The 26,505-nt window shown below is 41.2% G+C and overlaps 1 protein-coding gene across 1 annotated transcript in view; it reads right to left on the minus strand.

Moving 5' to 3' along the window:
- gli2a (GLI family zinc finger 2a) overlaps window positions 1-26,505 on the minus strand; it is a 107,929-nt gene that overhangs the window by 38,515 nt on the left and 42,909 nt on the right. The window contains exon 3 of the mRNA XM_050048313.1: window positions 6,938-7,043. Within this exon, the coding sequence (XP_049904270.1) occupies window positions 6,938-7,043 (106 nt within the window). The remainder of the gene's footprint in view (window positions 1-6,937; window positions 7,044-26,505) is intronic.

A 26,505-nucleotide genomic window follows, 5' to 3' on the forward strand; every position in this document is an offset into this window, starting at 1 on the left:
ACTGATTTACCTTGTTAATATGGACTTCAAAACTGTTTAGAAATGCAAAATAATGGAATTTTAAACATGCAATTACAAATGTGATTAATCGCAATTAACTACTGAAATTCTCCAATTAATCGCGATAAAAGAAATTAATTGTTTGACATTGTTTGGACAGCAATGGAGCTCTGTGGCACAGAGGAATTAAGCCTTGGCTGCACAAGCAGTACCTGTTAGTATAGTCTCATGTTATTGGTTGACAATAAAATGATCACCTGCCTCATCCTTTAAGGCAAATTTAAACATAAAGATTGAGTCTCAAATTGTAAACTTCCATTAGTACACTAAAATATAGTACACTATGTACAGTATGTACTTCTTGCATGGTGCACTAATTTCAAAAGGGTAATGTTGCCTCAAATTGCGCACTTCTGCCTTCGTCACTTACCGGAAGTGACGAAGGCCTTTTCTTCTTTGTCTTCTTTTTAAATGGTGAATTGCAAATGGATAGTGGAGCATTATCGCCAACATTTGACCGCTATCTCCACCCACACATAAACCAAACTTATGTCACAACGTCAGTGCTGATTAAAATGTGCCACTATAGCTAGGAGCAAGTTGGCTAGCTAGCACTCGCATTATTGTTTGTGGTAACATATCATTACAGACCAAACAAACATTAATGACAGTGTCTATTTGACAACAGTACTGGTACTTAATGCAAAACACATGTATAACTAACAGGCTCCTTGTTGTATCTGGCTGCAATGTCCAAAGCTGAGAAGATTGCTACATCAAAAAGATGGCAGATGTTGAGGGTGCATTTTATGCAGTGTAAACGCACTTAACACACTTGTGTACTCAAAATATTAAGTGTTTAGTACAGAAGTATGTGATTTCAGATACAGCGAAAGACAATGAAGATATGAGCCAACCTACAACTGTGTTATGAACATTCTCAGTGTGCGTCATCTTTCTTTGCTGAAAGAAAAATATAATCAGAACATCAAGTGTGAACTTGCTTTGTGAATATATTTTCATATTCATTATAACCCACATGCAACATTTGACTTTAAACCTATATCCATCAACAATAGTTATTTGTTTCTTGGCTGATAGCAAACCAGCGTGTCGGCACACATCACTCCAGCTGCAGTAAATCACTCAGACGACCAGGAGTGTGCATGAGGCCTTGATAATAGGTGAAATTTACTGCTGTTGCCTGTCAGGAGGCTGCAAATAATAGCCCTGTCTGGCAGGTACCATTATTGAAGCCTTGTCGATCCACCCTTTTTCTGACAAGATGTTACTTGAAGTCTGTGTGTTTTCCAGAGGCTTCAGTCACAGAGGTTGAATGGGAAGCTCTTTGAGGGAGAGCCCTATCTCTTAATTAGTGGCTGCCATTTAAAGAAAGTTTCATCATACCTGAACACTATGGGTGGTTGTCCTATCGCAAACAGGCAAAGAAATTCGGTTGAAAATCTTAATTCTTTACTGCTGCTGAATAAAAGTCCCAGGAGTTTGTCCCTGTAAGAATGATACTTAGTGAGGAGTATGGATAGATAGAGGGATAGGAAGCCTATGTGAGTCAGTAGATGACATGCTTTCAACTAAGTAATTGCTATTTGTCTCTGTGTTCTGTACTGTGTGATTACATGCTCTCTGTTGTTCCATTGTTTAAACTCTGCTGTGAGAAAAAGTGATTTGGACATGGCACAGCTTGTCGAGCATATGACTAACCCTATGAGTAAGTACATACCAGAGTACATATACAGTGGAGTGTGGCCAATGGAAATGGGTATAAACACTTTTGCCTTCGGACAGGGACAAGTGACACTTCTTACAAGCTAGTTAAGACTAAGGGTATTTTTGCATCAATAAAATTAAGTCTAGTTTCATGATAGTGTGAATTCACAAAGTTTGAATGGGGCTTTCTGCAAATGATGACTTTGAAAATGATCGATCTTCACTGCCATAGGATGCTGCCCATGTAACCTGTTTTCAAGGTGAGGCAGTAAAGCCACACCAACTTCAAGTTCCCTTTCTGTCCATCCGCCTGCCTCCCTGCCCTCCTGGCTGACCAACAAGTAAGAATTTGCCTCTCTGGCATTTTCCCTACTGGCTCGGGGTGGGATGAATTATGATGTGACACACTCCCTTCTGTACTTCTGGGCAGCCAAGGCGATCAAGATAAATCACCATGCTGCCCCACAGGGGACATGCTAAGATCCTGCCTTAGTTGTTTTTGGGGCCCTGATCAGGATGCTGAGGACTTGGACACAACTCGATACTGTACTCCCTAAGAAGCAAGGACTGTGTACAAAGAAGGGGCCCAGAAGAGCTATGTCAGACGACGGGATAATATACTTAAATGAGACAGGATTATACAGAGGGTAATTATCCATTATTCGGCTCTGCTGCTGTCACATACCATTTAGTCTTTTTTGAGTGCGAGAAAATTACATCAAGACCATGTGATAAAGCGTGGAAATTTCAGGCTATTGATTTGCAACTTCCCAGTCTTTTGATTGACGGGTCCCTTGTCTTTTCAGCAGCACATTCCTGGCTGTAACTCAGGGGAGCATCCAAATTCAAACATTGGCCGTGACGATGAGCTAAGGCTGGAGCCAACAAGAAACAACATAAGATAACAACACGTCTGTCAAAACCGCTGACAGCCAATCGTCTGACTCCAAAATCTGCCCCCCTCCCCCAAACTCCCACCCTCCACTCATTTCCCTGCCCTTCCCCTTTCCATGTTAACCAAACCAAAACAATGAAGGGAAAAAACAACATCAACCCGAATGGCTGATCTGTAAACCGTTTTTAATCAACACATTCCGTGCTGTGGGGCTGTGGGCCTTGAACAGGCTGATTGCCTGGTGAGTGGGACCACATCTGTTTGTGTACAGGGGTGGTGTAGGCCGCAGCTCTGCCACACAAAAACCTTGGGCATATTTCAACTTTTCAGTGCTGCAATTTGTCCCCCAACTGCTTCCCAAAAAGCATAAATACGGGCTGTGGAATGAGCGGGGGATCTGTTTTTCTCATCCGCTGCGTTGTCGTTGAGGTTCTGGGAACGGAAGGCTGGATTTCGGATGCTAATTACCCGGTCAAACATGCTGGCACGGTGGCTGGCTTTCCTGGCTTGTGGCTTTGCACAGAAGATGCCCGACTCCACAATATGCAGCAAACAGCACATAAGTGCGGTCTCTAAGTCCAACTTCTACTGTCATCCCACAAAAGGCTCTTCCTAACGTCTTCCAGAGACAGTTTGGATATGGAGTGTTTCTTCTCTCTAATGTCTGCTAAGTCTGTAAAAGGCAGTGAGACAACAGCCAGAAGGTTGCTGCTTTTAAAACCTGCTTATTGCAAATGTGCTGAAGGATGGCAAATGGAGAGATGTTTTATGTACTGACATTGCAACCCTGACTTATGAAGATAATCATACAGTGTCCAGCCTGTTTTTTCTGTTTCATGAATCGTGGAGAAAGTATTTTGAAAACACAAAATGACTCCACTCTAAAGGATTTTGTTACAAATGACATTTGATTTTTGTCAGCCCTGTCAAATATCAATTACAAAATACATATTTCAGGTATAAGCAATGGAAATACTGCCCATCTCTCATTACATGACTGATATCAGCCGATTAATCAACTATTGGCCTTTCCCTGTTCCAAATCGTCATTATATCGGCTCTTAAAAATTCACAATTGGTCGACCTCTTGTCAGTGGTACTCTTAAAACACAACTAATGCCAAACAAACACAATCTTTTTTATATTTCAGATGAATTAATTTGTATCAATATATACAGTATATTGATACAAAACATAAAAAGATAGTCCCGATGATGTGTAACAATGGTTGCACTTGGGCTCAAAGCTACTGTCCAAATGGAGTGTGTGCACTGGCTTACTGAGTCACATTAATACCCCTGAAGTGTCAGACAGGGAGCAAAGCAGGTAATAAAGCAGTGAGTACTACAGGATCTGCAATATGACAGCTGAGACATCGTGACCTGCAGCCCTCATTATGTTACATGCAAACAGTGATGAAGGGTGCTCCATATGGAGTTAGCACAATGCTTCAGACAGGAAGTACAACCCTGACACACGGCAACCAGCTGCTGACAAAAAGTGCCTTGCGCCGACACCCTGCTCCATTTCGCCAGGACGACACGCGGTAATTAAGTGAATTTGGCGCATGCTGGGGAAAAGACAGCTAGATCAAGGCCTTGATGAATTAGTGGGAGCACTCTGTCAGAGTCACATCACATTAATCAAAACAAAGCGGGTGCGCAGCCACACTGTTTCCCCCTCCTTTCCCTCGCTTTGCAGGTGATGAATCGCTCTGCCTGCACTGTGTATCACCTGATCTTGCTGAATTTAAATGTAACGGCACAGTTCTCACAAAACCTCTATTGATCTTCCTCCTGGGTTCCCTTCCTGGATTGGAATATTTTAGATAAGCAGAAGAAGGCCTGGCAGTGTGAGGAAGGCCAGACTTTTATGGTAATGCCACATGAATAAAGTCAGAAAATAAATTAGTGTTTCTTTGTAGGTCAGGTTAGGATACAAGTTTCAAATCCAAACACACATCTGAAGTGCCAACCTATTTATCCTAACCATTGTATTGTGAGTTCATGTTTTACAATGGAATGCTTTTCAGAATCAAAACACATAAATATGTGATTGAGTGAGATTTTGTCTTTGATAGCCAATAATAAAGTCTTTTTCCCCACAAGGATTTTATTATTATATATATAAAAAAAATAAGTGCTGCCAGTTCTACTTAAGTGAAGCATCTATGTTCTTCTTCCAACATAGTATTTCACTGAGCTTTCTCTCAGCAGAGCTGATCTACTAAAGTCTGCTGTAAGTCCCACGCCATGAAATTTTAGGAGTGCTAATGTGGCTTGTCTCTCTTCATCTCTGTCTGTCTTGCTTTGTGTATCTAGTCTGGCTTTGATGTATGTGAACTTGGCTTTGGCAATAAAGTTCAGAAAGAGTTATTTTTATGCTCTGGTGCTGACAAACAGGAAGGTATGGTAACATAACTCAGTAGTAACGAGAAAGAAAGCAATGAAAAGTGGAAAATGAGCTTCACAAGTCACACTGAGCCACCTTTGCTTTTTAGACATTATTTACATCTGTAAAAAATAGTCTCACCACATTTTAAGCGGAAGTTTTACGTAAAGATCTTTTTTTTTTCATTTAATCACCATGTTGTGTTGCAACAAAGTGGTTGACCCCTGCTGCTGACAAGAGGATCTCATGACTTCTTTGTCAGTATTATTTGGTAAAAAGCAATCTCAGAACAGTATGAATGATAAATACAATGTGTTCAGTTTACTACAGTTTACTCCAAAGTTTTAAATGTGGATGACTACTTTGACAACAACACCAATACCATTAAAGTGATACGGATGCCAGTAGATTACTTCATCCGATATCTGTCATGTGAATAGGGGCATCTTGTTTAGAATGAGCAGACACCAGAGGCATGTAGCCATAATTTTGAATGTTTTGGTGGCATATCGGCATGCTGAACTGCCAACTCTGTGAAATACACCGCACTTGACTTCATCACACCACAGATTGCACGGGTTGTAGCTGCTGCGGTAGTGGGGCCAATCACAAGTTGCTTTAAATTGAAGAATGCTTACACATGGTCATTTTTTTCTAGATCTGGGCACAAAAAGGATCAACTGCAGATATTGTTTGACGAGTCTCGCCACCAGACAATCAGAGATCTCCGCCTTCTGATAGTCTGGGGACACTCCTTTTAAAGTGTGTTTAACACACCGGAGAAAACGGTCGGCAACAAAGCAACGCCTCTTGCGCTCCCCCTTTTCTCGTCTGTAGGGAAACAAACACACAGAGAGCTTGAAAATGGATGCCGAGAGATTTAACTCCATTTTATCAAATGTGTGCTCAGTCCACAAGATTGTGGAAATGAAGGACTTACAGCGACTTTGTTTAAAACTTTTAACGCAGTCGGACTATGTTTACAAGCACAAGAGTTCAGCGAGCCAGCGAAGGACCGCCCTGCGGATTTAGTATTGGTTCTACAACGTAGGGAATTTTTTTAAACTCTGAAATTGTATCCGCCCATCTAAACACAAAATCAGGGAGAAAGACATCGGTCTTTAGTTAAGCAAAGCGTCTAAAGACTGACTTGTGAGTCTATTGTTTGACTAGAGAAGTCTCGATACTACTTGGTACTGAGTTACTTTGGTTGATACCTTATATCAGCCATGTCCAAAGTTCGGCCCGGAGAACAATCGAGGCCTGTGGATTGATTTGAAATAGCCGGCGACTTGTCTTTCAAAATGTACTTCATGTGGTCCGCCACACATTATTGATTAATCAAGCAAGTTGACTTTGTATTTTTTCCATTTTTCTGATAATGGCAGGACTATCATACAGTTTGTAGACATGCGCCAAGAAGGAGCAGATGGTAAACGAGCAAATGAAAGGTAACCTAACAGCAGATTATTTCCTACTGGGTAACAGACATGACCACAGCAAAGAAGTGTAGAGTCAAAAGCGTGGGCAGTCGCTTTCAGGAGCAGTGGAAAATTAAATACTTCTTTACTGAAAGACAAAACAGTTGCAATTGTCTTTTCTTTTTTTAATAACCCATATGATGCGAGACACAGCTGGCCCCTGGGTATTTTCACATGATCTAATCTTGCCCCCATTTACAACAGATTGGACACTTCTGCCTTGAAGGTATCGAGTACCAATACCCAGCTCTAGTAAACATACAGTTGGAAAGGTTAGAAAATCATTGTATTCTCCAGCATCCTACTGTATCAACTTGGCTTAACTCTTCATTACAGCTGTATAATTTTCATACTAAGTTTTCAAACCGAGGACTCTGTTCCATCAAGGGGAAATATTCAGCCTGACATATTTGGCATCTCTGGCTACTTTGATGATACTTACCCATGCATGGCATGGAGTGGGTGTGGCTCATAATGGTATCGCCCCTCATGGTGTCTCATGTCAATTGGGATGGGCGTGTGAAACGTTGGGAAGAGGTGGTGGGCACCTGTGAGTGCAAAGAAGAGAGACAAATCACAAATTTGAAAATAAATACATTGAATGATGACACTTTTCTTAAAGCTGGCAAAATAAGAAGAGTACTGAACTAACATAGACCAAGACAAACAAATATTAAGGCTGAAATAAATGCCTGCAACGCAGCATGACATGCAACTGTACCACTTTACAGTTCCTGTAATCCGCCAGTAATTGAAACCGTCTCCACTTTGTGTGGCTTTTGCCCAAGAACTGTATGTTCATTAATGGCTCTCTATCCAATAAGACCAAAGCAGGGTTTACACAACGATGAATGTGTTTTTTATGTGTCAGACAAAGAATGCATGAATCCACCATTTCCTGCCATAAATGGTCTGATGGCTTGAGGGAAGTCTCATTAGGACAACACAGCCGATCCTCATTAATTACTGTGATTACAACGGCTGAGAAGGAGGCGTGATTGTCTTGATTGAAGGAGGAAGAGAGCTCTAATCATAGACAAAAGCCTACTAATTCTCCTTAAGTTTCACATGTTTGATGCAGGGAAATAAAGCAAAAACAACAATCTGAATAACTTCTAACCCAGAGAACATTCAGTTGTGTGTTTGAGTGGTTGTGTGTGGAGGGACAGTGATAGAGCGCACAGTGCAGTGCGGCTCCCTTGGGTCCATCCCTAGTTGCTATTGGGATTCTCTGGCTGTACGGTCCAGTAAACCTGGGGTGGCCTGGGAGCACAGACCACCAAGGTTAAAGGTTGAAGCTCAGAGAGAGCAGATCATTATCTCTGCCTGAGAGGACCACTGGGACTGGGCAATGAAGGGGAAATGGGTGCGTCGTTTCACACCAGTGTGATGCCAATATGCCACATATTGAGGACATTTGAACCCAAATGACAGACTGCCGAATTGATAGACATTTAGGAATAAGTACATTTTTTTTACAGTTTTAATTCAGTCAGTACAACAACAGATAATTATCTTGATTCAATTCCACTTTGGCAGTTTTTTTTCTTGAGCGCTGTTAAGCTACTGTCAATGAAACCCAACACTTCCTGCTAAATTTTCACATTAAACCTGGCAGGAAAGGGATTATTTATGTCCATTCAGCCACTGGTGGGACTTTAATATGGATACAGAGACTTTGCATTTAGTGCCAGTGTTTTTCACTGTTATCACAATGATTATAATATCCTTTAGATTCTCTTTTCCAGGTCTGCAATTTTCAAACACCTCCCTGTTTGAGATGCGCCTTGCAGGGCCTAACGTGCTGCAGACAGTGCTGTAAAAACAAGGTGTAACAAGACTCTGTGGCTTCAGGCTATGACAGAATGCTCAAAGTTGTTTTTAGGTGATGCCATTTACAAAGGCAGACATTACTGCTACTTAACCCTGATTGAGCCTTTTGTTATTGTGATTCAGGCAATCATCATGACGTTGTACCATCTTGTTTTTAGTTAATTCTGATGGGATTACACACGACTGGGAGAGAAGAGTTCCCCTGAGGGCAGCCCTCAACTGTGAACCATTTGACTGGTGTGGAATTTGTTTAAGAACAAGCATTACCCACAATGATTGTTTTCCCTTTGAAAACATACCATTATGACATTTGATGAAATCAGGCATGCAAAAGATACAGTAGATTATGGTAGGAATTTTGTTCAGTTGGTTAATTCTTGTTTTCGTGACACAAAACATGAAGGTTGCGCCAAGGTATCCAAAAGGTTCCTGAAAAGATTTAGCGAATGGACTGTTATTTACTTATCAGTAGAGGGGGTGGCTGAGGTGTGACTTCTTTTTCTTTCTTTTAATTCTGACCCTTCCCAAAGCTACAAATATTTTTCCTTCAGCCTCACTAAGTGAGTGGGGGGAAATGCATGACCCTCCCTCCACCATAAATTAGTTATTAGAGTTTAAAAACTCACCCTATCATATTTGAAAGTTAAAGTTGAAGACGAAATCCTGGAGTTTGAAAAAGCCCTGGTTTTTCACTGTTGTCATGCATGCTGCACACTCTAAAAAATGATCCACAGCCTTAGTGGATACTGCTTTAAATAAAGAAGTTTTTCAACTCAAAAAATGACATTTGTTTCATTGAGATGTTTTAGTCAGTTGGCAACTTATTTTCAGAAGTTGGTTGAAATCAAAAACATTTTTGACTTTTTTAATAAGGATTGAAGTAAAATAAAAAAGTTGTATGCAAAGTGTAACCTTCATTTTTTCAAAAGCTGAACCAGTAGATTATATTTTGAGTGTCCGTGCATTAATGGGCAAATTTTAAAATGTCCCTATTTTTATCTCAGATTTGGTTATGTATTTTGTCTGACTGAAGCATTCGTAACACATGGTGTGCCAAGGACTGTTGGAAATTTGAAAATCAACCAACGATAATTTCTGCTTTTACAGTTTCTGTCTGTGATAAATCATGTAGTGTCTTTTTTTGTAAGAAAACATGTATGTTTTCTTAAAAAATCAGTGGTAAAACAAATACAACCACCAAGTTGTCATTCAATATAAAAAAACATAAGCCCATCCCCAGTGCTTAAAAAATTGTTTGACATGCCTCCCTCTTTTTGCACCACCTCATAAATAAAGAACAGTCCCTCATGTCTGCATTTTTTTTTAAAGACTATACGTAGCTGCTGGCTAAGTAACAAAATAACATACTAGCCATAAAAACAACTGATTTTTAAAGTTGAACTTAAAACATGATTAGTACTGCCAGGGGACCTCTGTCTACTGGGATCATTTCAGCAGGAAATTCTACTTTAGAAATTACCAGGGCAGATTAGCACAGCAGTAAAATAAATAAATACCCTGAACAACTTTACAATCACTGGATGTCTGCAGGTAAAATAAGTCTCAAACTCAATATGTTCCACTGAACTCCCAGAATAGTGAAAATCTGTGATGCCAAAGTGAGTTGTAAAACTCCGTTTGGTGCCACATGCTCCTTGTCTCCTCTCGTCTTTGAGCTCACAGGCCCAAGAGCTCTGTGTTTCTATCAAGATCTACGCCGCTGGATCTCAGCCAGTGACCCTCCCATGCTTTTGTGTGCGAGACAGGCGGCCAATTCCGAGTCAACTTGTGTGTTACAAAGCCAAAAGAGGCACCCAGTAAATGAGTGAGAGGGAGTGAGAGCTGGGAAAAGGAGTTTGAGCTTTGTTTCACAAGTGGAGCCAGAAGTTGGGGCTTTGTCTGAGAGGTGCCCCCTGCTTGTGCTGCCTGGCACATCTCTGGTGGAGAGGGGCGGGAGGGCACGGTACAAGGAGACTAGACTAAGACAAAGACAGCAAGGTTGTGCTGGAAGTCAGGCCAGCACTGTAGCTTCATTTAGACAAACTGGAGAGTTGACCAATTAAACTGTCACACTGCAGGACCCTTTTGTTTTTTTTCTTTAATTAATTTTTTTGGGCTAAGAACTCATTACTTTGCACTTGTGTTGTGATGTATTTTCTTTTGATAAAGTTTTGGTTTCCACAGGTAGGGCTCTTAACACCCTTTTTTTTAGCAGGGGTTGTTTATATTAATGTATGCCTTTCTTGGCATCTGCCTAATCAAAAGCCTCCATGAATCATGAATGAAAACTGCTGATGGAACATGGCTGTTTATTGATATGAAAAAGTCATAGATTACCACAAATAATGTTCAGTCCACTAGTGAAACACATGCACAAACACACTAAAACAATGCGCACCAAGCCGACGCCTCAGAGGCCGATTTCCTCCCCTGCCCTCTCCCAGTTTGAGGCTGCTAAATGTGAGGGCGATAAGGGCTGAACAGGCCCTTCCATCACCCAGACAGCTGCATTGTCTCCTGGACTGCAGGGACAGCTACCGACAGGTACATGGCCAGGACGATTCACACGCCTCAGTTTCTTGATTTACTGCGTGCCTGTCCCCTGTGGGGTGTGTTGGTATGCATACTGTATATCCAAAACAGTGCTAAGGACTGTTCAGATGACATTAGCACAACTTGTCTCAACATTCGCCATAACATACTGTGACACTGAGATGGAGCACAAAATGATCAAATGAGTTGTAAAATCTTGTCTTATAGTACTATGAAGCATTGTGCAGGATTTGGGAACTGATTAATCGCCAAAATCATGGATCTTTTGCCAAAACTGGACTTCCTGAAATGGATTTCATTGTCTCAACAGTGCCTGAAATCACTCACCCTCACTGACAGAGCTCTTTTTAAAGCAGTGCTAGTTTGGATCTGAACACCCACTAAATGATGAAGCCCCACTTTTGGGTCATTAAAGATCATAAGGCATATTTTTGGACCAGAGAAACATTTTCATAGTTCGAAAAAAACCCTCTTTTTGTTGTGTCTGCACTGTAAGAACCTGTTCTATTAGTACAAAGAGATCCTAGAATACCCTTTTGAGGAACTTTTTTGGCTCCTGTTTCAGAGTAGGTACTTACCCAGCACAAATAGAAACCATGACTGATGTAAGTGTATAGTCATTGGTTGAACACAGCCAATGCACCGTCAACTGCTAATTTTAAAAATCCTTGAGTAAACAACAGACAACACAAGACACAAACAACTGGACGGACAGTGAGGTCCAGATTTTACTGAGCATATATGCGACGTTGGAAATACGGGATTTTGACTCAGCAAAGCTAAAGTGACGGTGCTATACGAATCGCTAGCCAGCTTACAGTACGTCACATGGAGTTGGCCGTGCGAATGCAAACAGAAGCCCCTTTTACACCAGCTCTTCAAGGCGGGAATATCACACTGTTTTTCCACCTCACGATGCTGTGTAAAAGATACAACTGCGGAATGGGGGGACAGGGTTGTCTCACCTTTAAGCCAGCATCGGAAGTAGTAACAGTGCATAAAAGGGACAGCCGGCAGGGACAGAGGCCGATGCTGTTGTGTTACATATCACGCCAGTCACACCTCTTTTGCTTCCGCTTTGCACGCATGCTGTCTATAATACACACAGGAGCGTATGATGTCGGCGTTGTTTGGTTCTGTGTAAAAAATCAGAAGTGGCATAAGGAAGGGACTTTGTAGCGGCCCTTTAGAGAGATAAAGGTAAAATGTGTGAAGGTATGTAGTTCTTGGGGGAGCTCCACAGTGCGCAGGTCCTCTCAGGGAGTCCCCAGAACTTTTTGGTCTGTAAACACCTGATAAATTGTACCATTTTAACTATTACTAAAGGTCCATTGGTGTTTTGTCCTTTTCAGCTATAGGCTATGTTTTACTTTCAGATGCTAATTTGTAAAAACATGGCAAGGGCTCAAAATGCAGTTAAGTGCACAGTGTACTAAGGGGCTTTTGTGCTGATATAATCATATATAATAAATCATTCCAGCCCACAGGAACCTTTAACTGGTGGTAGTTTTCAGGCACTGTATCTGCTCTGATCTCTCATAACGTGTTTTAAGACTGAACATATCTTTGCCCCCTAGCCCCCATGATGAAACTCCAGACGTGCCAAACATCCTGCCACATCTTCCCCTCCTTTTTAGTTTGCATCTTAAAGCCCCAGTTTGATCTCTCACAAAAGACAATGCCAGGTGTTCGATGTTAACAAAGGCCCCTTCGAGTCTCATGACTCAGAGACAGAAGGGGGAAAAGCACTCTCTCATTATGTCCAAATGAAGCCCGAGATCAGGACCATACTGAAGTGGAGAGTGGAGTGGGCTCATGTCTTCGAGGAAGTACTCAACGATAATAATAATGCCCTGAGAGGCCAGGCAAGGCCAGAAATAATTTTGAGGAGAAAAAAAAAAAGCCTTTGTCGCGCTTTGAGAGAAAGAGGCAGTGAGAGACAGCGAGAAAGAGAGAGCGAGGGAAAGAGAGGGAGAGGGAAGCACAGAGAGACAGAGAGAGAGAGAGAAAGAGAGAAGTGAAGAGCAGAGGAGTAGGGGAGGTGGGGGTGCTCAATTCAGACAGGAAATTCCAGCAGAAAGAGTTGGCTTGGATCCTAACTACACAGCACCGTGCCAACGGCTATACACAAATGCTCATGTGCATGCATACACACTCACACACTCACAATTACACACACAGATACTGATTTGTTCTGCAGTTCACTCTCAGTAAGCAACCGTCAAGAGTGACTGAGACAAACACAGATGTGTTACTTTGAGGTTCAACAGACATGTCTTTCTTAAACACACACACACACGCACACACACAAAACACACTACAGCAAGTGTTATGCCCAAGGTTAATAAAAAGTGTATGTTTGGCCTAATCCAGGAATCCTGTGCTACACACACAACACGAAACCTGCAGGTTTAGTTTGCAAGACGTCGCTTCCTCTAGGGCAGTACATGGGCGAGTGATGGCGACAGAGGGATTAGAGGCTTACAGAAGAGCACGGAACCACTGCCATCTATGAAAGGAAGTCTTAACAGAGTGGCTCTTTACTTTTAACAGCCCTCAGGGAGGGTAAAATGATACCTTTTTTATTGATCGGGGGATTTTGGGCAGAAGGTAAGTGGATTAGGCCAGTGGTCTCTGTAATGACACAAGATGGTTTGAGCGGAAATTCATTAGTCCCTGTGAACTCATGCAAAGTCTGTGTATGTTATGATGTACACATCAAACACTTGCTCCCTGGGAAGACTAACACAGTTGTTTTCCAGAGGTTTTGAGGCAGTGCTGTAAAGAGGGCATGGTACTTGAAGCTTGTAACTTTTTTATAGCACATTATGAAATCAGATGTTTAGATTTCAAATAAAACAATGGCCATTAGTCAGTAGTAGGTGGAGACCCTGTGTTTGAGCCTCAACACTTTAATTGCATGGATTGAAATGTGTCCATAGTACGTAGTGTTCAAAATTGTCAAATAGAAAAAACTGCCATTGAGTGAATGCTCAGATTCCAATTGTGACTGCTTTGTTTAGGCAAAGTTCTTCTGCAGCTACTTGGGTAAAGACAACATGTAACATTTGAGAAACTTTGCTTTTATTCTTTCATCTGATAAGAAATAAGTTTCCGATAAGAGCATATTTGCATACTGCAAAATAAAGTACCAAGTGGCGCCCCCAGAAATTTTCCCTAGGGGTGGCCATATGGGACCACTAAAGGTCTTAGGGTGGCACACCAAAACGCCATAAAAGCCATAACTGAATTCGATTATGTTGTAGTATATAGGCTAGATGAAAACTATGTGAATATAGAGAGTTAAGGAATCGCATATTGATATATTTTGGTTTCCTATTTTATAGTAAATGTTTCTAATTGTCTGATGTGTATAGACCAATACAGGTACAATTAACATTTCAAGTTCCACAACAATCCTGTTTTATTGTGTTATGTATCTGCATGTGTTAGGCAATTCTTTGTTCTTTAAATGGGCTGCTTGTCCTTTTCCTTAAAAAGACAAATGTACAGCTTTAATTTGAAGGAGTGCATTGATTGTAAGTAACAAAACATTCACTAGGAACAAGCCATGTCAAGATTAGAAGAGACTGGTACCCATAGAACCAAGTTTTATTCTGATATCTTGACGCCTCCTCTGACCCCCCTTGGGGGTGCCACTGAAAGTACTGCGACTCAAGTACCACAACTCGGGTACTGTATCAGTACTAGTATTAAAGCAGGATTAATCAATTTTGTGGCCACTGGCTGAAGAGCAAACACAGATTTACATATTATTACCAGAACATGTTACCAAACAGTTGCCAACATACACTTCCAACAGACACAAACCAACACTAGCTTCAATTTAAAGTCTTGTTTTGGTGTTTTACCAAAGCTAAGATGAACATTCACCCTCTTTTTTAGCTCTTTTGTGGGTTTCCACCAACTCCTCAGTGATATAACTGTCTCTTTAGCTACTAAATGCTCCACTATGTTCACAATCTAATCGCTAACTTTGTCTGCTGTTTGGTGCTGCACAGGCTGTATATACTTGCTAAAAATAGCTGCAAGAGACAGGGTTGATGAAAGCATAGAAGCTGAGTCAAAACAGTTAAGTCGTAGACAGTTGAACCAAAACAATAGACTGAAATATGTTAAAATGCTTCACAGGAGCTTAGGGGAACTTTGAAGTTGGGTCATAATTCTCCATCACTACACACTTTTCAATGTACCCATTTGATTCATCGTTTATCTGATGATACTGCATTAAAAAAATTAAATGATACACGAGCCTTGTTGTGAAGTCTTATTAAGTGTGTTCTGATCAGCTGTGTGTATCTGAGTTAAAAACAAACAAACAAAAAAAACAGATTAACAAAAAAACCAAACAAAAAACAAACAAACAGTGGGTTATTATAAGGGCCTTGTGCCTGTGTTTATATCTTGTTGCCATGACGCCCCCCCCCCAGATGTGTTGTATCACCTCACAGGAGCTGTTGTGTAGCTGCTTGGGCCTCTGCTGCCTCTGCTCCTGTCCCTCTGTGTTTACAGAGCCCGCTCAGACCCAGCTGGCCTCTCTCCTCTGCGATCAGTCTCTGTCAAATCTGCACGCCGGCCTCAGCCAATCACTCCTTCGTCTCAGTGTCAACCCCAAGAACCCACCACCAGTATGATCCATCACCTGGGCTACAAGGTGCTGCACTGCCTCTCCTAATTGTTCTAAAGCCTGAGTGCTACTGAGACCTTATCTCACCTCAGTTGATATTAGCTGGTGGTACTAACGCCTATGGAGTGTAAAATAGGTACCAAGGGAAGCAGAATGACACATGGAGACTCTACATTTTTGTCAGATGATTGCGCCTCCAAAATGTCAGAGTTTCCTTTAAAAGATATTGCATTTTTGAAATTCTGAAAACTTTATGATCTCAGCCCAGTCTTTCCATAGTTGCCGAAACACAACAATCAGAGTTAGGTTTTTATCTGAAGTGGTGGTATAATCAGTGATGTCCAGCAGCAGCACCTGGGGATCACTGGTTAACGACCGCCATGCATCACCTGGCCGGAGTGTTTAGCCGGGCTGGGTATACCCTTCAAATGTTAGTGTGTGATGTTAGCGTACAGGTAGCTTAGCTTACCAAGCCGCTCCTTGTGGCAGGCAGTGGGCCTCAGTGAAGACTGATGAGGTGTCAGGATAATCAGCTTCCCTCGCAGACTTCTGATTTATCGCCTGGCCCCTTTAGAGCACAGGTGTAGGGCTGATCAAGTAATTAATGCACTCGGTTTGTTATTGTTGCAGTGGGGGTAATTTCAATTCAGCTGGGTGCAAGGAAAAACAAGATAAAACCTCAGTCTTAGTTATAGCGAGTCCATCGTGCAACACACTGTGTGGAGTGATGCTTGAAATACTGAGTTGTCACTATTATATGTTTTCTACTTTTGAAATTCATCAGAACAACTCATAGAAATCAGCTTATGTGCGACTTCATCAATCTGTTTCTCGTTGTCTCAGGTCTGAACAGCATTTGCTTGCCAGTTTCTGGCAAGTGTAAACGCCAAGTAACTTCAAACGGCGGGAACTCGGAGCTTTCCTCTGTCTTCCGTGAGCCCTTTAACCCCTGAGACACAGCTGACGGAGAAGCTGCCAGTTCACACAAAGAGCGTCCTCAGCGCCCTATGACGGCATCCTCAGCGCAAGCTAAGCACCCCTCCTCTGCCACTTGTAAACAGGGCTTTTTTTCTTGAAAGGAAAGAGGGGAGAGGCAGAGGAAATAACCCAAAACACCACACAATGTGTGGGAGAGGGAGGCAGCACACATCGATCTACAGCCGTCTCAGCTGGGGGTCACCATGAGGTGAGGCGCCCCCCGGGGAGAACGCTCTCCAGGCCCAAGCGGCAGGCTGGGGAGTATCTCCTGGACGGACCTGGCCTGGTCTCCATCAAACTGCCATGCTGAGTTTCTTAGATGTGTCTGCGGTCTTGCAGAATGATACACAACATTTTCCCTTTTGAACAGCCAAGACTCCAATGCTATTTAAGACACAGATGGACTTAGGCTTAAAAAGGCCAGAGGTAAATTCTTCCTGAGGGACCTTTAAAATAATTCATGTTTAAAATAATTCACATCCCTAAAAACGTTTACACTCATCAGCATGGAGGTTTTATTAAATAAACCACTGATATCCATTAGTTTCATGGTGACATTAATAGCAGCAAAGTTTACAACAGCTCTAAAAACATGTGACCCATTTCAGACTTAACTGCAGGACAGCCAACATCCCTCTACTTTCCCTTCATGTGTGTTTGCATTACAAAGCTGAACGATTCTTAGTATTTTAAAAGTGTGGTGACAGGTGAGAATAAACTGTAAAATACATGTGCTACACTCCATTTGTACCATCTAAGATAAGGCTTATACTTACATTTGTTTATGGTGACTCAAAGGTCGACTCTCACTAAATAACTGTAAACATCCTCTGAGTGTTACTGAAGCTGGAAATAGACCTGAAAGAAATCAAGACCAACTCAGCTGACTGTTGGTGGCGTTCATAACACAGGGTAGAGCATCTTCAGTGCAGGCCCCTACGCTCTCAGGTCATCTATCCAGATAAGATAAAACGTTAAGACTTAGCTGTTTATATACACACACAAAAACGCGCACGCTCACACACAGCAGCAGCGGGGTTTTATAAACCCCCTTCTTGTCTGGCCTCTTTCTTCAGGGCAGGATTGAGCGTGGAAACCATCTCACTCTGGGAATTTGTTTTAAAGCACTAACAAGAAACAGCTGTGAAGCAGGTCAGAGGGCCTCTGACCAACTGGATTGGCTGTCAGGTGATCACCCCCCCCTCGCAGTCTGATAATGCTGCCCTGCTCTTTCTCTTTTTGTGAAGTAACCCTCATTTTAGGGTCCATGTTTTACATTGATGAAATTGATAGGGGTTGTTACATGTGATATTTAATATTTTTGAAAGGCCTCTTAGTCAGAATAACCATGGAGTAATCTATCTTAAAACACACAGTAAGGACTGAGACAAACGAGAAATTAATTACATGTAAAACCATCCCTTTTTTCAAGGAATGCAGAAGCAAAGTCTTTAGTTTGTTAGCTCAGATTGGTTGCTCATGGGATAATAAATTCACACATTGAATTTAAAAGATGCATCTGCGGAATGGTCTCCTTTTTCATTATTTTGTGGAACAGTTTTTACTCTGACAAAGGAGGCTAAGAAAAAGTGAGCAGCAGTTAACTACTGACTACTACTAACCAATTTGAGACAAGAGTGCTCCAGAGATGACACATTTCTATGTAGGCTGATGTGGAAGTTAGCCTCGCCCTGGTTCACTCTTTAAAAATCCTATGGGATTTTTCCATTGCATTATTGCAGAAAATAAGCTCTGTGGCAAACAAATGTTTATGATACTTACACGTTTTGTTCAGCAAGACTATCTTCAAGAATAAACATGACTTTCAAGATTTTTAAAGCCTAAATGCAATCACCAGAAGTAAAAAGCTAACATGACTTAAGATCCCTACCAAAACAAGACTGTAAAGCTGTGTTCGGCAGGATAATGCTCCGTACTCTCATTTGGCTACTTCTTAGCAGTCACCTTTTTTGAGACAAATAAAAACTTTAAAATTCACAAGTGGGGTAATAGCTTAAGTATTTTATGTCATACAGCAAAACATGAAAGTTTCTTATGCTTGTGTTAACCTTATTTCAGGTATCAACCCAAAAACCCACTCTATAACTGAAACCATAAATTGTTTATTTAGCCTAAAAGGACATGCATCCATAGTCTGAATACCAAATTGTGACAGATGACACTGACCAACAAACTGAGATAAACAACAGTGTAGCTACTCTTTCTGCAGCATTTTTGGTAATAATTCCACTCTAGGTAAGCCGGAGTACCAGCGTGGCAATAAAAGCATTGTAATATCTTGGGGAACTTTTGATTCAGTGCTTAAACTAAACAAATAGCCTATTGACGTTTATTTTTCTTTTATTTATTTATTTAGCCTAGGCAGAACTAGCGTAATTATCAAATACTCTCTGATCTGAATTAAATCAATATTAAATTACTACGTGCTGCAGTATAGGCTGTTGTATCACTGCAAATGGAGGCTATCTGTACTTTTTGTGTAACATTGTCAACAATATTTCTATATACTAAGGGAAAAAAGTACAAACCCCTACTTTTTCTGATGAATGCTTCTAATTTATGTTAATTCAACTTGTGGTTAAACCTTACAAAGTGTAGAGCCGCATTAATTAATCCTATGTTCCTGCAGTTGTGATCAGTAAACTATGCTTGATGACTTGTTTTCCATCTGTTGTTGTTGGAGCTAGTTGGACTCTGTTGTAAGAGCCAATTGAAAAAGGACAACACCTAATGCTTCACAGTGATGACAGAGAACTGATTTATGAACCAACTTAATTTTATAGCCCTTTAAAAGCACAGCCTTGCGTTGCTAGTTCCATACCCGGCATGACCACATTGATCAACACCTGTGGAAAGACATTTTCCATTCAATAACCCCTTCTCTTTCTTGCTCTTCGACATTATGCTCTTTATTGAGGCATCCTAGTTGTTTTATACAGAATCAGTGAAAGGAAGTCTGAAAGGTGCAGAGACAGGGGACAAAGAGGCTGATTTTTTTTACTTTCAACAACTGGTGAGTGACATGGAGTCAGAGCTGTGTAGATTTAGTAACATGTAGAAAAGTGCATGCACAGTGCTACTGGTTATTGGTGAATTTAAACAGCATCAGCTTTCCTTCCTGTCTCTTGTGGTTCAGATAGAAAAACAATAAACAAGACTGCCTGGCTTCAGGCTAGAGAGGAAGAAGTGATGAGAGTCACTTGATTCGGTGATAAGAAAAGGAAAGGAAAAAGGAAGAAGAAGAGGGCATGGAGTCAACAATTGCATGAATTCTGGGAATTTTCTGGGATCTGCCAACTCACAAAACATGATTTTAATGTTTCTCTGCAATGGAGTGCCAGGATTACTAAACAGAGAGGCTTCCTTTTTGCACAAAAAACATCATTCTTCCTGACTTGATGTCTTGTGATGCCATATTTTGTAAAGGGTTTTGTTCCAGCCGTAAAGCTTATTATTCTGCAATATAAAATGGGACCAAATCTTCACCCTCTAATTTATCAGTTCTGAATGACTCATTGCTTCACTCATTCACTCATTGCAGGGATATCTCAGTCTCCTCCCTGCAGCTAGGATGCGCTGTGAAAGTGATCTGAACAGTGAACATTTGTATTTCTCTGGCTGTTCTGCAGCCTGGAGGGCAGCTGATATGTTTACTTGGCCTTAATGCAAGTATGGAAGTCAAATAAACAAGGGGCCCTATGAGTAACACATGTCGCTTTCATCAGTCCCTTGCTGGCAATAGGGTCGAACCGTTTATAAAGGAGAGGGATTTGCGACATTGAAAGAGAAAAGGGGCTTGCTCTGAGTTAGTCTACATGTCTTTATTAGATTTTTTGCAGGCAGATGGAAAGGCCATCAAGCTGAATAGTGGAAAGCTTAAGTCAGAGAGGAAATGGCAAACAGAAAACAGTTAGCCTGCAGGGTCAATTACACCTGAGTTTGTGTACAAATCAAAGAAAGTTTGCTTTTGTGTGGAGCTGTACTTGAAATCAAGCGTATCTTTGATTGTGTGTGCTCAGGTGCACACATGCACACCGATTATAATGTGGATGTGGTCCCTGACAGTTGACAGCGGGGCAGCTGAAGCCCCCTGAAGGCTCCAGAGACAAGAGCGAGTGGCCAGGACATTACTCAGCAACAACAAACAACAGCCCTCAAGATAAGGAATCATTTGTCATTGAAGCTGCACTGACAAACGGCATGCATTGTGTGATAAAATTAGCCAGCACGCCGCTTCCCTTGTGTGACACTGAGAGAGTTGAGTCACCTCGGGGTAAGCCTGTGGGGGAATCTCTTTTATCTGACAAACACTAACGTGGATATGGTTGAGAAGGACTCTCAATCATAAGCAAGTTGCTTTGCAGTTTTCTAACTTTTATTCATGAGGGGTTTGGTTCCAGCTATCCTGTTTCAATACGTTAATTATATTTTGATAGAATAATGAGTGACACAATGTAAAAACCAAGAAGAGAAATTAATCAGAATTAAAAAGAAATTAAACATTGGCTCTCTGATAACATGTTTTAGGATTATTGTGATATAAGTTTTGTGTGTGGCATGTGTGAACTCTGCTGGTCACACTTCATTAGTTACAGAGTTATACATATTCATACTGGGAATCTGTCCAGTTTAATAATAGACCTGAACTGATGACTAGGGATGCACCATATTGGATTTTTTGCTGATATCCGATATGCTGATAAATAACAATTTATTTGGCTGATAACTGACATCGATATCGATATAAGATAAATCTATATAGATAAAGCCACAACTGAACTATTTAATTCAACAGATTTCTGTGCTACAATAGAAGCAAATTTGCTTCATCATAAAAGTTCTAATATATGATAATTAGTAGGTTGCTATACTGTCACATTGTACAGACCATGCCTTTGTCAAGTCCATGGAGAAGATTATAGAAAGAATATGGACTGTTCATTAGTTATTCGTAGGGTTCAATAGGAACAAAGCTAAGCTTGTCAAAGCTAAGCAAGGCCGTTAGTGATCACAAAAGATCTATCTGTCATACAAGAGATTTTAATTTGGTAATTGAACAATTAAGGACAGTTGAAAGAACTCCTCTGAAGATGTCAATAGGGACATAAAACATAAGGGCTATATCTGCCTTCACAGCTTCCACTGTTCATGTGGAACAAGTAAAAAGAAACTATTATTTTAATCCTTTGGATTGGCTCATTGTATACTGTCCCTCTGCATCTGGACTGCATTGTGTGTTCATTTGCTCTAAACTACTCAGATCTACCCGTACAGTTTTTCAGCAAATATGTCAAAACACACGAATGTCAAAATAAAAGAATCCAATTCCACATTGAGGCATAATATAATAAAGTTAAAGGCTGTTTCGAGGGGGTTAAAGCAAATGAAGAATAGAATGGAAACGGCGATGACAGCACTACAATCAAGTAGTTGAAAACGTAGCTAAAGCATGCAGGTTCTGATTAAAGCCTAAACTCCCTATATCCCTGGACCCCATGCAACCTGAAACCAGGCGACTGAGCTGTGATTAAAGAGATGAGGAGAGCCTCATTCATAGAAGAGTTGAACGCACAAAATTTGTGCATGTGAAAAGCAAGTTTTACTTCATGAAAGATTAATCTCAATGTCAGAGTCAGTGACTGACAGATGCCGTATTTTCTGCAAAAAAAAACAACCTTTCGTTGATTTTAAATACTGTACATTTTTGTAGGTACTACTTGTTTATCTTAAAGCCACACTCCACCAATGTTAAACTTGAGGGTCAGTTTCCCAGTAAGGGTGATACTCACCCAGTGTTAACATCAGCCAAAACATTAAAACTACTGGCAGGTGAAGTGAGTAGTAACACTGATCATCTTTTTACAATTAAATCACAGCATTCATGTGGATACCACTTGATGTGCTCCACCTATCTAAACACCACTGCTGACAAAGTAAACCTTCTCATGGTGACAGACCAACCCGACGGCAGTAGCCCCTTTTACACTGCCAGATTTTCGGCGAATGTTGGGCCGTTTTGGCGGCAAGCTGCAAGGGTTTAGACACACAGAGCCGGATTGGCGAGTTGATCCGAGATGCCCAATTTTCCGCCTCTTGGGGTAGTCATATTGGTGGAACCCTTTTAGTTTAAACAGACCAAAGCAGCCTTCCGCAACAGGAGGGGCTGTCTGACTTGTGGGAGGAGCTGTTGATGACACCGCACATGCGAGCCACTGGCAGTGGATAAACAGGAAACAGCTGATAGCAGGAATTAGCGAGCAGCTCGTAGCAAGAGGGAAACGCAAACCTGACAGACACTGTAAAGATGAGCAACTGGGGAGACAAGGAATTGCGCACCCTCCTTGGCCTCGCAAACGAAGAGGCCATTAACCGTCAGATGACGGAAACGGTGAAGAACAGGCCGACTTATGAGAGAATCGCCGAAGGACTGACCAGCCGCAGCTTCCCTCCCATGTCACTGTTTACGTCACACACTGAGCTACATGTTTTGTTACTTGCTCACGCCCCCAAATGCCCCAAAAAAGGCACATTCTGTATAAACAAAAGTAGGTAGGCAGCATTTTGCCGCACTCCCCGATTTTGTTTTTATACTGCCAATGCTGAAAAGGACTGATTGGGCTTTCCAGCAAATCTGCACAACTACTATCTAAAAAGGGCTAGTGTGTGTGTGTGTGTGTGTGTGTGTGTGTGTGTGTGTTGGGGGGGGCTTTAGGGATTAAAAGTCAGTATAACTTGGCCTCTTGACAACTCGATTTTATATCTTTATATTTCTCTGGTGATTATTCCAACTTTAAGAAAGTACACCACTAAGTCACATTTAAGTCTGTTGCAACAAACATCATTATTTGTGACATAGATACTGAATAATGTGAATCTCTGCAATCATACCACAGACAATTGAAACTAAAACACTGTACATTCTAATTATGTCTGTATAATCTGTACTGTATTATAATAACATATCCATGTTTGGTGACCCATACTTAAGAGTTTTGACTACAGGCCATCGTACTCTGTCATTGAGCCCATTTCTAGACTGAATTACTGCCAGAGAACTTCTATCAACACACAAAGTGAAACATTTGGGGAACAAATTGAAGACAGTGTCAGTAAAGTATTTCTTACTTGGACTACAAGAGTGATGATAACAGTGGGATTTCATCAAACCTCCACATTTTGGAGGGCTAAAATAAGACACCCAAAAGTGGGAGAGAGAGACATAGACTATCTTAGCCTTAGTGACGGCGCAATTGAGTGGCGACATGGTGAAACAATTACAGTGTGGAGTCACGCCAAACTCCAGGCTCCAGAGCAAATCCAGGGTAAAGACGTGTATGCTTATCTTGACTCGATTCAAAAAGAGGGGCGGGGGTAAGAACCCTTGGTAAATTGTCTCTAACAGCCTGTTTCCAGTGCTGAATTCCATTTATTAAACCTAGAAAATGTTGTTTTATATGTCTTGAAGAATCCCCAATGGGAATTTTTGCTCAGCTTTTATGTACTAAACAAATGACTACAGACTGACTTATCATATAATTCTTTCACCATTTCATTTGGGGTTCCCTTCAATAGAAACAAACAAACAAAAACCATCTGGCTCCTTAGGTTGGAGATGGTCGTCTTGGAGTTTAGGCATTGTGGCTTTTGTTTTTGCGAGGCCTTGATTAGAAAGTATTTTCCCTTTACCCTGCTTCAAAGCCTGAATCCAAGAGCACATTGAAATTTTAACTGTTCCTGCCTGGCTCTTGATAATGATCCACATGTGGCACAGTTGTGATCTTCATCAACCAACTCTTCTTTGAGTTTTCTGTGGGGAAAGGGTGCCACATGCTGCCACTGTATTATTCTTAATCTTCTCTTTAAATGCACCACATTAAGTACTTACAGCAAACATGTGAAGTTGCACTGTATGCTGTGGTTTAGGAAAGGGGGAATGAATTATGGCTCCGGCAAAGGAGATAAACACAGTTGAGATTTTGGTGGCTTCAGCTATCACCAGCGTAGATTTTCTAAGAGAGAATGTATGCACCCAATAGTTTTCACCCATCAATCTGAATCTCTCAACACTTAAACACTACTGTTCACCCTGCATGTCTCAGGTAGCCCATGAGATCTTTTCTATCATCCACAGTAAAGACTGTAGTAGCAAAGGTCTGCGTACTTAGGGACAAACACACTGTGTATGGCGTACTTGTCATACATACTGCTGTTTTTAATGTAAGCCCACACACCAGTGGTGAGGTACACTTTCATAGGATGCACCTTGTCAGGAAATGCCACTGCCCTATTTTCCCTGCATCTATACCAGTTCACACTCCAGAAAAGCTGTGATTCTTTCATATTCCCCAATGGATTGGTGATAGCATGTCTTCTTGTGTGGTGTTGTAAGTGTCATAGAGGGTGAGAAGAAACATTTATCTGAGTTCTATGGATGCTGACAAGTCAAAGTCCCAGCAAGATGAAGATAACTTTTTACAAGAAGACACTTCCAGGTAAGGAGGAGAAATGCTGTATAAAAAGAAGAATCTCAGGGCAACCTCTAGCTCAAAAAAAGAGTGTGGACTCCATATAGGCTGAGTCCTTTGCAGCAGCCTGGGTTCAACTCCAACCTGCAGTTCTTTGCTGCGTGCCATCCCCATTCTCTCTCCCCCTTTCCTGTCTCCCTCCAGCTGTCCTATAATAAAGACACAAAGCCCTAAGAAAATGATCTTTAAAAAGAGGGTGCTTTGGGTGAGGGAACAGTTGACAAGACTGTACTCCCAAGAAAAGTGGCAACATTAGTCATTTATTAGATGCCTAGTGTGATCTACGTACCTGAGAGAGACAAGAGAAATCCTTTTACTTCAAACTATGTGGAGTGGCAATGTTGATGTATGCACTGCAACACATTTGTTGGGAACAACAGGCACCAAACCGCACAGATGATATATCCATGTCACAACGATAATGGACGGGGCCACCATGACATCACCCATTGATTTGTGGACTGCTGTTTTGATGAGTCCAGCATTTTGGCTGTGATGTTGGATTTTGGAGTCAGAAGTGACCATATTATATGACATGGTGGAGATGGATCTGACTCAAAAGAGTGTGGGGATGCTTTGCATACAGCCTGTTACTCAAAGTGGCCCCACCCTTAATTATGTAATACTTTAAGCCTTAATAAAATGTAAACAGGTGAGCTTTATAAAATTAATTCCCAGTACAGTTGTCATGAAGGGGAAAATTAGCTAACCGTTTTTTGTACCAGGCTGCTGTAAAGTTGGCTGTTTTAACATGGGGACCTGTGGGGAATGACTCACTTTTGGAGTCAGCCTATAGTGGCCATTTGAGGGACTGCAGTTTTAGGCACTTCCACGTTGGCTTCATTTTTCAGTCACGGAGGTTGCCACTGGCTTTCACGATATGAAATACTCTACAGATTTTAGCACTCCTATAAAATAGGACTTATAATGAACAGTTTAAAAAAGGAAAAAAATCAATGCAGGAAAAACAGAGAATTTGTCTTTTTCTTCTTGAAACGTGATGCCTACATTACCCACAATGCCACCAGACTTATTTAAAGGGGCCTCGTGCAGTTTTAATTATTTTTATTTTTTTTATAAACATACAAGTATTTACATTTCATGTTACTTACCAAAACACACTGGGTAGGTTTAACAAGTGTGTTGAATACAATGTAAAACATTTACAAAGCTGATTTTTTCTTAGTCTTTTAAATCCAGCATTGTTTACATTCACATTTACTGGCTTGCGGCTTTCGTCTTTCTTGTCTTTGTTGGTGCATAGCAGCATATCTTGGCATGTTGCCACCACCTGTAGATCAGTGTGGAATCATTGGTTGGACTGTGTATCATGTAACCCATGTGCATGCACAGCATTAACAAAATATGGACGCATTCATAGACAAACAGTTATTAGAGGTCCAAATCTCCACAGAACCCTTTAATTCAAAGGACTAGTTAAAGACAAGGGAA

This window comes from Epinephelus moara, chromosome 7 (assembly GCF_006386435.1).
Source record: "Epinephelus moara isolate mb chromosome 7, YSFRI_EMoa_1.0, whole genome shotgun sequence".
In the NCBI taxonomy this organism is placed as follows: Eukaryota; Metazoa; Chordata; class Actinopteri; order Perciformes; family Serranidae; genus Epinephelus; species Epinephelus moara.